The 12,617-nt window shown below is 44.6% G+C and overlaps 1 protein-coding gene across 3 annotated transcripts in view; it reads left to right on the top strand.

Annotated features, from left to right (window-relative positions):
- The window catches only part of LOC119433390 (kinesin-like protein KIF2A), a 119,453-nt gene that overhangs the window by 85,862 nt on the left and 20,974 nt on the right, over nucleotides 1-12,617 (top strand). For all 3 annotated transcript variants that reach the window (XM_049659406.1, XM_037700568.2, XM_037700570.2), the window contains 7 exons: nucleotides 702-870; nucleotides 2,982-3,246; nucleotides 6,972-7,075; nucleotides 9,039-9,201; nucleotides 9,940-10,030; nucleotides 10,589-10,652; nucleotides 10,744-10,835. In XM_049659406.1, coding sequence (XP_049515363.1) covers nucleotides 702-870; nucleotides 2,982-3,246; nucleotides 6,972-7,075; nucleotides 9,039-9,201; nucleotides 9,940-10,030; nucleotides 10,589-10,652; nucleotides 10,744-10,835 — 948 coding nt within the window. The remainder of the gene's footprint in view (nucleotides 1-701; nucleotides 871-2,981; nucleotides 3,247-6,971; nucleotides 7,076-9,038; nucleotides 9,202-9,939; nucleotides 10,031-10,588; nucleotides 10,653-10,743; nucleotides 10,836-12,617) is intronic.

The raw sequence follows: 12,617 nt of genomic DNA, 5'->3' as shown, positions 1-12,617 counted from the left end.
ATAAAATATATAGTACAAGGTAAGTATTGCTCAGTCTCATGCCAGAGGAACGAGCTAGTTGTCTTGGCTGCTATTTGCCTTCAGTATATATAGAAGTCAGATTTGCTGCTATGGTGTGCTCATTACCTCCATGTGCCAGTGACGTAGTGTTGCAATTGTCGGCACGGTGGAATGTTGTCAAGAACTTGAATGGGAGCGTAAAAGGACACAATATTCGTTCTTGGGACAATTTTATTTGCTTGGATATTTACAATACTAGTTCTAAACAATGTTCTAAACCAAGTTCTAAACAATGTGAAAGCAAAGGAAGAACTACCTACGATAGATATGCCAGTGGCTTGCCAGGGTCAAGTGCTTAATATACGACTCTAACCCTTCTACGGAAACCACTCGTAACGATGAGACAAAGAAAGAGTAGTGCCACTTCAAATCTGCCAACTCAAATTGGCATTACATGGTATATGCATATACAGGTGAAATAAAAAAAATGTTCTTTTGTCTTGCATCTGTCCAGTCTTTTGTGAACTGTATGTAGATCATACAGTACCAACTCGCCTAAGCCACCACCTTAGCATGCCTCTAACATTTTCATGTCGAGGTGATGTCGGGTGTAGTAATTCATTGTCGGTGGGGTTATCAGTGCATTGAATTAAGTCTGAACTGCTGCTCATTTTGTCGCCTTGGGCTTCCAATGTGTGCAGCTCCCAAGGCATACGCAAGTGCCCCTGGCGTCAGCCAAGTCGGGCACGATCCAGGACCGGCGTAGCCTCGCGAGGCCAGCGCTGCACCAGCAGAACGGTCACGACCGCGCCATGGGGCCCCCACCCGCACCACTTCCCACGACCAAGTCCAGCAACATTATCTCCTCCAGTCAGTACTGCTTTATTTTAAGTTTTAAGATGAGTTAGCAATGTTTTCACTGCTCATTGCTGTTCACTGCTCATTTCACTGCTCAGTATATATATATATATATATAGTAGTACAAAAAATAGAAGCACGTAGGAAAAGCATAACAAGACTTCACTGACGTTTCGGCCGGACCCCGGCCGAAACGTCAGTAAAGTCTTGTTATGCTTTTCCTACGTGCTTCTATTTTTTTTTAACTACTTCTGTGCCGGCTCCGGTTACTCTTTACTTCACTGATATATATATATATATATATATATATATATATATATATATATATATATATATATATAAACAAGAAGAAAGGGAACCGAGGGGCCCGATTTTATTAATCATATCATAGACAGCCAACAAACATAGGCACCAAGGACAACATGGGGAAATTATTGTACTCACTATTTGGATTAAGGAAATGATACTAAATGAATGGAAATTACAGTGGATGAAAAAACAACTTGCCGCAGGTGGGGAACGATCCCATGTCTTCGCATTACACGTGCGATGTTCTTGCAATTGAGCTACCACGGCGCCATTTTCCCATCCACTTTCTAGGGTATTTGTTTTACTATTCGAACTAATCCTGGGAGTGTTAGCCAGCGCCACCACTCACAACCCTTGGTGGCGGATGTGGAATGTCCTTTCTGCCGCAGGTGTCACGAGTAAGTGATCTTTTTGGGTGAAGAAAACTGGTCAATAAACCCACGTATGCTACCTGAAGGCATCAATGTTGCCAGATTCGAGACCTCGTTATGTAATGAACAAGAAGAAAGGGAACCGAGGGGCCCGATTTTATTAATCATATCGTATAAAGCCAACAAGCATATACACGAAGGGACAACATAGGGGAAATTGCTTGTACTCACTAATTGAAGAAATGATAAATTAATGGAAATTAAAGTGAACGATAAAACAACTTGCCGCAGGTGGGGAACTATCCCACATCTTCACATTACGCATTACCTTAATTTACATTAATTTATTATTTATTTAATTCAATTATGAGTACAAGTAATTTCCCCTCTGTTGTCCTTGGTGTCTGTTGGCTTTCTATCATATATATATTTGAGGGCAAGTTGTCTCCAGATCTGGAAAGTATGGAAAAGAAAGTGGGGGGTTGGTGCACAAGTGAAAAGATTGAATAGATTGAGTAAAACTCTGGAGGCCAGGCCCACGGCTGAAATGTTTGTTTATTAACCCTTTCGGTGCAGAGCTTTCTTCCTCGGATATTATAAAATGAGTGCAACGGCTTTTCTGTCTTTCGGAAGAGAAATTTCATGAAGTGCGCTTTTCTATGACTGAGTTTTAGCTTCGATCGTCGGTACCCCATGACTCTAGTGTATTTTTTCTTGTGGTGCAACTACACGTGCTTCTTGTAAGTAATTTAATGACTGTTCTTAAATGGATGTTTGTTGCGTGTATTTATTCTGTAATGGTTGTGGTTCTAAGTTTAAACGATGTAAATGTGTTCGTGATGGCTGTAAGTCTGTTCTCTGAACTGAAACAAGGTTATGACACTGCAGTGGCTTGTAATGTGTCCATTTGGATATGTTGCATAACGGAGGCGCAATTATATCCTCTTCTGGTAAACGTAACTGGATTAAACCATTTAAATTCAAATTGAGTTCAGCAATATCAGTTATTTACTTGCACACTGATGGTGACCCTCGTGAAAGTCGCACTAGTTCCCTCTCTTGTTGTTTGTAAAATGTGTTTATTGGCAAGCTGCAATTTGCATAAGGAATTATTGAGGCTTTACTCACGGCACCTCAGCTTGGTGTGGTCAGCGTGATTGTTTTCTGCCATTCATATTGCATGCGTCAAGTTTTTCCGATAAGCATGTCAAGGCCTTATGCACTTACCTCTGCTTGAATTGGATGCATTGTGGCAAGGGATGTCTGGAGATGGCTTGGCACCCCAGAATTAAGCAGTGTCACAGTACAAGACAGCAGAAAAGAGAGAAATGGGAATGAGTTTTTAAATACTACGCCCAATGCCACTGCAGCATCTTGGCTAGGTGGCAGTGTAGATTAAGCTATAACAGTCTCGACATATTTGTGCACCTGGACTCTCTGCAGTGGCTGAAAAGGACGTGCCAATGAACTCGGTCGTAACGCGGCAGTCCCAACAGCAAAATCCGCGGGCGCTGGTTGCCCCCAGCGGCAGCGCGTCCGACCTGAGCGCAGCCAACCGGCGACGCACCAATGTGGTCAAGGAAGTGGACCGCATCAAGAAGCAGCGGGAGGAGCGGAGGGCACGGCAGCTCAGTCAGATCGAGGAGAAGAGGGAGCGAATGAATGTTGACCCAGGCAACCCCAACTGGGAGTTTCTTTCCATGATCAGGTAAGCATTCCAACTGCAGCACAGTTTCGTGCAATTTGCTATGCTCACCGACACCTTTCTCTGGCAATGAAGAAAAAGCTGTGAAGCTTAAGTTGGGGGGAAAAACCAGACATGAACATCTTGATTGTAATGGCAACGTAACACAAAGTACACTACTTAGCGGTAAAGTTTGCTTATCTTTTAGTTGTATTCCGCATTTGGACAAATCCAGTACAGTCAAACCTCGATATAACGAAGTCGTACTTGCAGCAGAAAATTCCTTTAAATTGGGAATTTCATTGATTCGAGGTTCTAAAGTTTCCGCAGTAAAAACAAATTCACAAATCCCCAGAGCATTTCTGATGGATTGTATTTTTTGAGTAAGCAGTTATAAACATTGCAAGGGGGGAAGGTCGGGGTCGTAATAGTAGGGTTATTAGTGCCAGTGCGTGCGGTGCTGATCGCGCCGAAAGCAATGCATTGAAATGGCTGACAGCGTCGTAGATTTGTCCGTTGCGTCGCACGGTGCTGTAAATCTTGGATGCTGTGGCTGACGGTGTTTAGTGCCCACAGCCGGGGCCCACACATTTAAAACCAAAGTGTAAAAATACACTCGAACCTCGTTCTAATGAAGTTGAAGGAGGAGCCAAAATGACCTCGTTATATCGATTATTGCCATTTACTGTAGTATATGGCCAATGGGGTCACAATTGTAAACATGGAAATAAGAAGACTGCTTTGCAGCCCACGAAACCGCTACATAGTCACGCATGCAATAAAATTTCGATGAAACGGGACAAAAAAATCTTTGGCGTGTGCAACGTGCAACTTAGCACCTGACGCAACAGCCTCTACAGAACTGCCTTCCGTTACATTGTGATGGTCTTTCACGTCCACTATCCACTTGGCTCTTTGTAGTCGAACTGCTCATGGCACACAAAACAGCGCTTCACTGTGTGATTGAGGAGGCAAGCGAACGTGACTGTGCCGGCTTTGCACGGCCGGCTTGTGGCCTCTGAGATTGCACAGATGCCATTGCGATCTCGGAGGCGACGCCCAGCTTCCAGCCTGCGCAGCGCAACGCAGGGAGAGGGAGAAGCGAATGAATGGCCTTGGCATGACCCACGTGATTGCGCCGTAGAAGTGTCCGAGGACAGGCGCAGCTGCTTGGGCAGTCTGCCATAGAGAAAGAAGTTAATGCACTAATCTGTTGCACCGCCTCGCGTATGCTGCGACTCGTGCAGACTTGCACGTGACTCCCCGAGATTGCGTCGGGGAGATATCGGAGGTGACGGCCAGCTGCGCCTGCCTACGCGTCGCGCCATGCAGAAGTGAATACACTAATCTTTCCCACCGCCGCGCACATCCGCACAGTGAGGCGCGGCTTGTGCAGTTGAGTGCGCCCAAGAGAGAGGGGTTAGTGGAGAAGTGCGATAGTGATTTGCGGCTTATGCATAGCTGCGCAGGTGCGCAGCTATGTGCGGTAGTGAGAAAGAACAGTGTTGCTCGACGACATATTCGACACAGGGTCACATGAGTTTTGGACTGCTGCGGCGAACGAGTGCCGAACCCCGCGGAAAGCGATGTGCTCGGCTCCCAACAGTTGGGCATTTGTTAGTTTCGGAGGTGAATTTAGTTTGTTATATTCATTGGCAGAAGAATTTCACTTCATTAAAATGGGTTTTTAAATACATAAATCTCTGCGGGGACTTCAAGGGGAATTTCATTTACTACGTTATATCTCATTTCGTTATAACGAGGTTTGAGTGTATGCGGATATTCGTCTAGAGCAAAAAAAAAAAACTGTTTTGCCAGATAGCGGAGCATTGATGGAGATAGCAAAGAGACAGCTACATGAAGCAAAGCTTGAAGTTTTATCTCGCTGTCGCATCGAACACTTTGCACCGTCTCTCGGAAAAATTATAGATCACGTGGCTGCCAACACAACACTAGACACGCGGGAACCCAATGCACATCAAGGCACCAACCGTCTCAGTTTGGCCTTTGCACTTGGCATGGAGAGGTTTCCTCCAAGATACGGCCATATATGAACGTGCGCGCTAGGAAGAGAGTAGACAGGCACGCGTTCCACAGGAGAGCAGGTAGGCGCACGGAAGGCACGTGATCACCAGTGATTAACTGCTGATTCATGTATAAATAGCCGGTGCGTCTAAGTCATAGATCAGATTTTCAACGATTGCTGACTGTGCTCACTGCTATCGTTGTGCCCTGAAAAACAAAGTGATGCTCAAAGCACATGTTCGTCCAATAAAGCTTTGTGACTCACTTTTTCCTTCTGTCTGGTTCTTCACTGCCACTCAACCTGACAGTACTCAGGAAGTTATTGCGCTACAAGTGCTGCAAGAAAGAAACCAGAAGAAAAAGTTCCACAAACATGCAAAATTTGGGAATCGAACCCACGACCTCTCGGTCCGCGACGATAGATCGCCGAGCGTTTAACCCATTGCGCCACAAACGCATTTGCAGAGAGCTACACAGACGCGCCTTATATATCTAACACTCCTCTGTGTACCCGCGCTCTTGTTCGGGGCGGTGCCGCCGCCTACGAGCAGAAAAGAGAAGTACTGCATTATGACACTAACGCGCACCGACAGTGAACGCTTCGGTGGTCTCACCACTACGACGCCTCGATGCCAGCATTCGAAGGGACGCTGGCATCAAGAAGCACTACCAACGCCACCTAGGTGGCGTTGGTAGTGGCGTTCACCGTACTCAGCACAGCGGAGCGTGGCCTCCGAAATTAGCTCTGAAAATGTTTCTGAAGTTGATCGCGGAGGCTGCAATTACGACGCGCTGTACGCGCTGATTTGACTCGGTGACGATTCAGTTACGTGCTTTGTCTTGCGCGTTGTATTAGTGTGTCAGTTACGTGCTTCGTCTTTCGCGTTGTGCTAGCGTGTGCAGCCTAGTGCAGCTTCCATATGCACGACGGTTGCTCATGGTCATCGACGTTGGTAGTCGTGATGGAGGTTTTTTTTTTTTTTTCCTTCAGTTCAGTCGCCACATATCCCAGTGACTATTGTGTTGCGCTGCTGAGCTCAAGGTCGCAGGTTTGATAATGAACAATCAATAGCATCGTTCCAAATATTTCCCCCATAGGTTTTTAATAATACAGTGGAATCTCATTGATACAATCTTTGTGGCAACCGGAAAATAAAACGTATCATCCAAAAATCGTATTATTCAAAGCAAGCTCCAAAAAGTAAGAAAACTGGCTTACTTGGTGACGCACTCGCTAGCAAAGCTTCCCGTGGCGTCGAGTGACACTGCTCTGCAGAACACTCGCGTTATGCAGAGCAGTATTGCTCGTCACTGAAGGCGCTGCTCTCATTGGTCTCTTTTACTCATGGCTCGTTTGCCGCCACCGCGCGCCGAAATTAAGATCGGTTCAGGACCAACCCCTCCCATGGCACGAATTTTTCCGTTAGTGTGGCCGGCCCATAACCGGGTCGTTAGAACATAATTTAGTACAGTTTTAGAAATGTCAGTTTGCATTCGTATTATCCAATTTCAGGTGAAAACGCAATCGTATCAACTGTATGAAAATACATTGTTGGCCGGGAAAAGGAAAAAAAAAAAGACGTGTTATCTCGAAAAACATATTACGCAGTGTCGTATCAACGAGATTCCACTGTAGTATATGCATATGTTTATGCCTACTTGTGCTTTGTGGTTAACTTATTAGTTATGCTAAACATGCATTCCGTACCTGCGTTCTTTTGCAGGGAGTATAGGTCGACACTTGACTTCAGGCCTCTCTCCATGAGCGATCCGTCAGAAGTGCACCAGATTTGTGTGGCTGTACGCAAGAGGCCACTAAATAAAAAAGGTAGAGGATTTGCTAATGCTGTCGGCTATGCTTTTATTACTTTTGCAGCTCCTTGAGGGGGGAGACCCTGCACTTTGAAAATTTACTTCTGGGTAGATTTTGATGAAACTTGCTTAATTTATGTTTCAATGCGCTAATTTAAACTATGCATTCAAGTTTCTTGCAGAAATAATGCTTCAGAATTGAAGAAAACGTTTTTTGCACAATGGAGATTAGCTATTTATAAACTATATGTGGTGTAATAAAGGTTGACATACAGAAGTGATATAGAACCAACAAAGAGTCTGAAACAGCAAGAACAGTGTTCTAAGCCAATTTTGTATCAAGTGAAAGCATGCAAAAGTTTTAAAATAGGAACCCATAGTAACATCCAGTACAAATTAATACTTTTTTTAAATTTCTGTAATATTATTTGTTTGTATTATAGGCCTACTGCATACTCTAATTGTCTGCCTTTCTGATCAAAAAATATAATTATTGCGATAGGATAAGTAGAACCAGTGATATCATTGCTCCTGAACTGTGACACCATCAAATCCTGTTTTGAGAAAATGAAACGTTTCACATGTTCATAGTGATTGTAATAAAGGCCAAATCAAGCAAGGATAATAAGGGGGTCCAATCAAGCAAAAATAAATGCCCTACACCAATCTGGGGCAAAGGAATGCAGAAACATATTTGGGCGAATTTTGGGGCAATACAACAGGCATTACCAAATTCCGACTGGGAGCTTACCACTGTCGTTGAATAGTGTGCAATCATTGCATTCTACCGGTGCTAACATAAGGGGGTGAAACTTGGAAGTTAACAAATAAGCTTGAGAACAAGTTAAGGACTGAGCAAAGCGCGATAGAACAAAAAATGTTAGGGGTAACGTTAAGAGACACGGGAGAGTGGTATCAGAGCAGACGGGGACAGCCAATATTCTAGTTGACATTAAGAGAAAGAAATGGAGCTGGGCAAACCATGTAATGCATAGGGTGGATCACCGGTGGATCATTAGAGTTGCAGAATAGGTTTCAAGGGAAGTGCAGTCGAGGACTGCAGAAAACTAGGTGAGGTGAAGAAGTCCGAAAATTTGCAGGCGCAAGTTATAATCGGCTAGGGTGAGACATGGGTAATGGAGATCGCAAGGAGAGGCCTTGTCCTGCAGTAGACATTAAAATAGGCTGATGGTGATGAAAGACAATTTGCTGTTGGACTGCTGTTTATCACAGCTCCAAGGAGCTAACAGCTTATTTCATTGTGTGTCAAGCTCGACAGGAAGCATATGCTTGATATGTAGCATACAGATTTCATCATATTCAGAGTGCGTGTATGGTGCCTCTAATATCACCATGGTTACAGCAGTTCTCTGATCTTAGTGCCATTCTGGATTTTTCTGGTGAAGTATGGCAGAAGGCTTGGGTAAGGCTGGGGGTGTCTCCTCAGCACCACTTTTTTTGTGGAGTCTATTCTCGCCTTTTGATCTTGAATACTAAGCAGGTTCGTCATGGTACAAACACAAGCTTCTTGCCATAGTTGCCCTTCAGGCTGCTAAGAAATGCTACTATTGGTAGGCTCGTAGTGAAACTTGTTCTGAAATCAAATCTTTTCTAAAGAAAAGGTGTTCTATGCATATAACGCTGCAACAGTGGTTCCAAATTTTCTTTTTATCGTCAAAGGCAGACAAGCTTGGTAAAGAATTCTTACACTTGTTTTTTTTTTTTTTTTTTTTTTTTACCCTCTAAACATGTGCAATTTTGTGCCTGCTGAGTGTGTAATGTGGCATCTACCCGTATGCAAGACAAATCAAAGGTGAAACCTTCTTGCAGAATCTAAATGCAGAGGTTCTGTGTATGGAGGTTTCAATGAATTTGAGCACCAGGGCTTCCATAAAATTCTATCTCTATACTTCCATTGTGGCTTTTCTCATAGTTAAGGTGGAGCTAACCGATGTGCATTTGTGCAAATTTGTTTGCAGAGGTAAATCGCAAGGAAGTGGACGTTATTACGGTCCCCAACAGAGATCTCATCGTGGTCCATGAGCCAAAGCTTAAGGTCGACCTCACAAAGTTCCTGGAAAACTCTACATTTCGTTTTGACTATGCCTTTGATGAAACGGCCAACAACGAGCTTGTGTACAAGTAAGTCCCGTGCAATCTTGTCATTGCTGTGCTGACACTTCACGGTTGCATGCTGATTGTGGGAAAATGTGTTGCATTGTTATTGAACTCTTCATAGTAGTACTTGCTGTTTGGATAGTTGGTGCATGTCAAAACAATGAGTTTAGCGCCGAAAGCATCATCACCGAGAGGGGTGGGAAGCGCTCGTCCTGTCTTTATCTCATCCCCTCTGTGATAGTGTTTTTGGTGCTAAATTCATTATTATTCTGCAGATAATAGTGCCCGAAGAGCTGGGGAATGTTTTGACTATTGTGCAGAGAACCTTCGCTCAAAGCAATCTGATATTGTAAAATTTATTTCTTTTAGCTGCACTCCAATACTTAGCGTGTGGCTAGAGTTTGAAGCGTCAGGCTGACTTCTCGGCTTTCAAATAGTACAAGCCATTTTACTCTTGGTTTCCACAATGTGGCGTATGGGCAAAGAGATTGCACTGAAAGCATTTCATTGCTTATTTTATCTTACAAGATTGACATGGCTTGAGATTAAAGCTAGAAAGGCTATTGAAAGTGCATAAGGAAAAATGCTGATTAAGCAGGAACCTGAATAGTAAAGATTTTAATAAATGTAATTTCTGCATAGGCATCTACAAAGGCTGCATATTTGTCCTCATCTAAGTGCATGAAATCTGCATCGTCTGTCTGAAGATTGAAAGTACAAGATTGCTTGTGTGACTGCTTTATAACCTTGTGCTTGTTCTAGGTACACAGCACGGCCACTAGTGCAGACGATATTTGATGGTGGTATGGCGACATGCTTCGCTTATGGACAGACGGGCAGCGGCAAAACACATGTGAGTGACATACATTTTAACCAAACAACTAACCAACAGCCAGCCTAACTTTTTCCTTGGTTGTTGAGGGCATGATGGCAGGCAAAGCACTTGCCTGATGCTTTTCTGAAGAGCTCTTAGACGCTGTAGATACACAGGAGCACGTTTCCAGCAGTGCCATCTGGTGATCAACAATGCTGTTGACGCAAGGCGCAGACAGTTCTGTCAGCTGTGCATTTGCTCGATGGTCATGCGCTAACGTATGCACATCTGAGCTCGATAAATTACTTGAGGACTCTCAAGACTGAACTTCATTTAGTTTCTTTGCAGCACACCTTATTTGAAGGTCTTAACCTGATTGATCTTGCTAGGGAATTTTGCTTAGTTTTGTCCTTGGGAGGGATTGCTCGAGTTGCAGGAATTGTAGGGTTGAATCGGAGTGGTAGCTGGTGAGGTCTATATTTTCTAGGTTAAACTGTCGCAGAATTATGGCATTTCCTGTTAGCTTTAACACTTTTGCCTTTATTTTTCGTGGGTAGGCCTATCATGCACTGCAGCTGATGTGACATTCTTTCACAGACTATGGGTGGAGATTTCTCTGGAAAGACACAAGACTGTTCGAAAGGCATCTATGCCCTAGCAAGTATGTATCCCTCTTCAGTTTTCCTTTGGCTTGCATGTTAACTGTTTTAATGTTTTCGGATGTCTTAAACTGTCGCATTATTTCTTTTCAGCCAAGGATGTGTTTAAGCTGCTGAAGTCTCTTAAATATAAGAATGAGGATTTAGTGGTTTCCTCAAGTTTCTTCGAAATCTATAGCGGGAAGGTAAGTGTGTATTTTTTCTAATCTCTTAATAGGGGATGGGGGGAAGCAGTGACCTACACTAAACCTTGCTGATACGTTGTCTGCTGTCATCATTGCAGCATTATGCAGTTTAAGTAGGATCTCGGTGTTCTCCAAATGCATTTCCTGATTTACAGCAATCTTTACGTTGTGCCATAACAAATGTCTTGGAGAGGTTTTGCTATGCTCGGATTGACAATAATCTTGCAGGTTAAAACTAGACTTCATCGCGTTTTTACTGTAGGTTTTACGAAAGTTTCGTCCCTTGCTGCTTTGAATGTTCACCTGTGGCTGCATTTTCATTACGAAGTCTTGCAAAATATTGCCAAGCATCGTTTAGTTTTCACTGGATTATCGCTCCAATAAAGTTGCCATTAAGTGCAAGATTTGCCTGCGGTCAACATTGTCACTAATTATATAGTAAAGGTGTCTTATCAAAATGTGTGCACTTAGCAAAATAGTGTTGAACATTTGCAATTACAGTGGAACCTCGATGATACGATCACGGCTAATACGAATTTCCGGATGATACGAATTTTTCTACGGTCCCGGCCGAGCCCCATTACTTTGCAACGTGCTAGAAAACGGTTGTTACGAATCGATTTTCGACCCACGTCGGTTGATGCGAATAAATGCCGCCCCACCGACGGCCGCGAAAGAGAACAGCGCGCAGTCACGCGCTTTCTCCCTTTCTCTTTTGGCGCGGACGCGACGCCGAACAGCGCGGAGGCCGCGAATGGGCGCGAAGAGTTCGAAGCGGTGGCACTTTTGTTGCTTTTGAGCTTTTCCTCCTTTTCCGCGTGCCATCGGGCGGAGTGGCTGCCGTGCTTCGGGCCGCGTTCATTTTTGCGCCTTTTTGCCTAGCTATGTCTAGCGAGATACGATCTCAGCTCATTCACGCGGCCGTATACCGAGGCGCGGGAGCCTCCGTTGGTGCGTCTTCCGTCGGCTGCGTTATCGGTGCCGATGGCACAGGGCGATTGTGGGTTTCGCTGCTGGAGTCACACGGTGCAAGATAGCGCGGCACGTAATCCACGGTGCAAGGTTGCGCTCGTTCAGTCGGGTACTCCTCCGCTTCTCCTGCTAATCGCCGTATTTTTCTTGCCGTAGGAGCGCTTCCGTATTCCGAAGGCGTGCTTCGTCCGAAGTTTATTCGCCAACGAGCGACGATCCATCACTAACCTGGGAGTTCTCAGTAATCCGAATTATGTGTGTCAAATGAAGACACCGGCGTGGTTTACGAAGCAGCCAACTGCGGTTGCCATCTTGCCCCTGCCACAGCAGCAACCAATGGAGAGACGCCTTTCAGCACGGCAGCCAATCGGAGCCGTGCTCGGCAGCCAACTTTTTTACAAGTTGGCGACGACGGACGAATTGAGAAGCGGAAAGGCGAAACTTTGAGCTTTCGAATGATACCAAGATGGCGGCGCTCGGTGGCGGGAAATACGAGATATGGCTCCGTGAACTGCGGTGATTTTGCGCGATTTAAAGCCGTTTTCTCGCCCTGCGCACTGACGAATTAAACTTTTTCGGGCACTTGCGCGTTTTCAGCCAAACCATTTTGATGCAGAGTAGATTAGGCGTTGCAGATACCCAAACGCGTGGTTTTCAAAAATCGATTTTTCTCGCGATGTTCGCGATCTGATCCCCGTGTCCCCCCTTAATTTAGCTAGTTTTAATTGTTTCGATGATACGAATTTCGGCTAATACAAATATTTTTCGTGACCCCGTGAGATTCGTATCATCGAGATTCCACTGTATATG

The sequence above is a fragment of the Dermacentor silvarum genome, chromosome 11 (assembly GCF_013339745.2).
Source record: "Dermacentor silvarum isolate Dsil-2018 chromosome 11, BIME_Dsil_1.4, whole genome shotgun sequence".
Taxonomy (NCBI): Eukaryota; Metazoa; Arthropoda; class Arachnida; order Ixodida; family Ixodidae; genus Dermacentor; species Dermacentor silvarum.
Note: the sequence above shows the minus strand (reverse complement) of the source record. Positions and strands in the feature narration are given on the sequence as shown.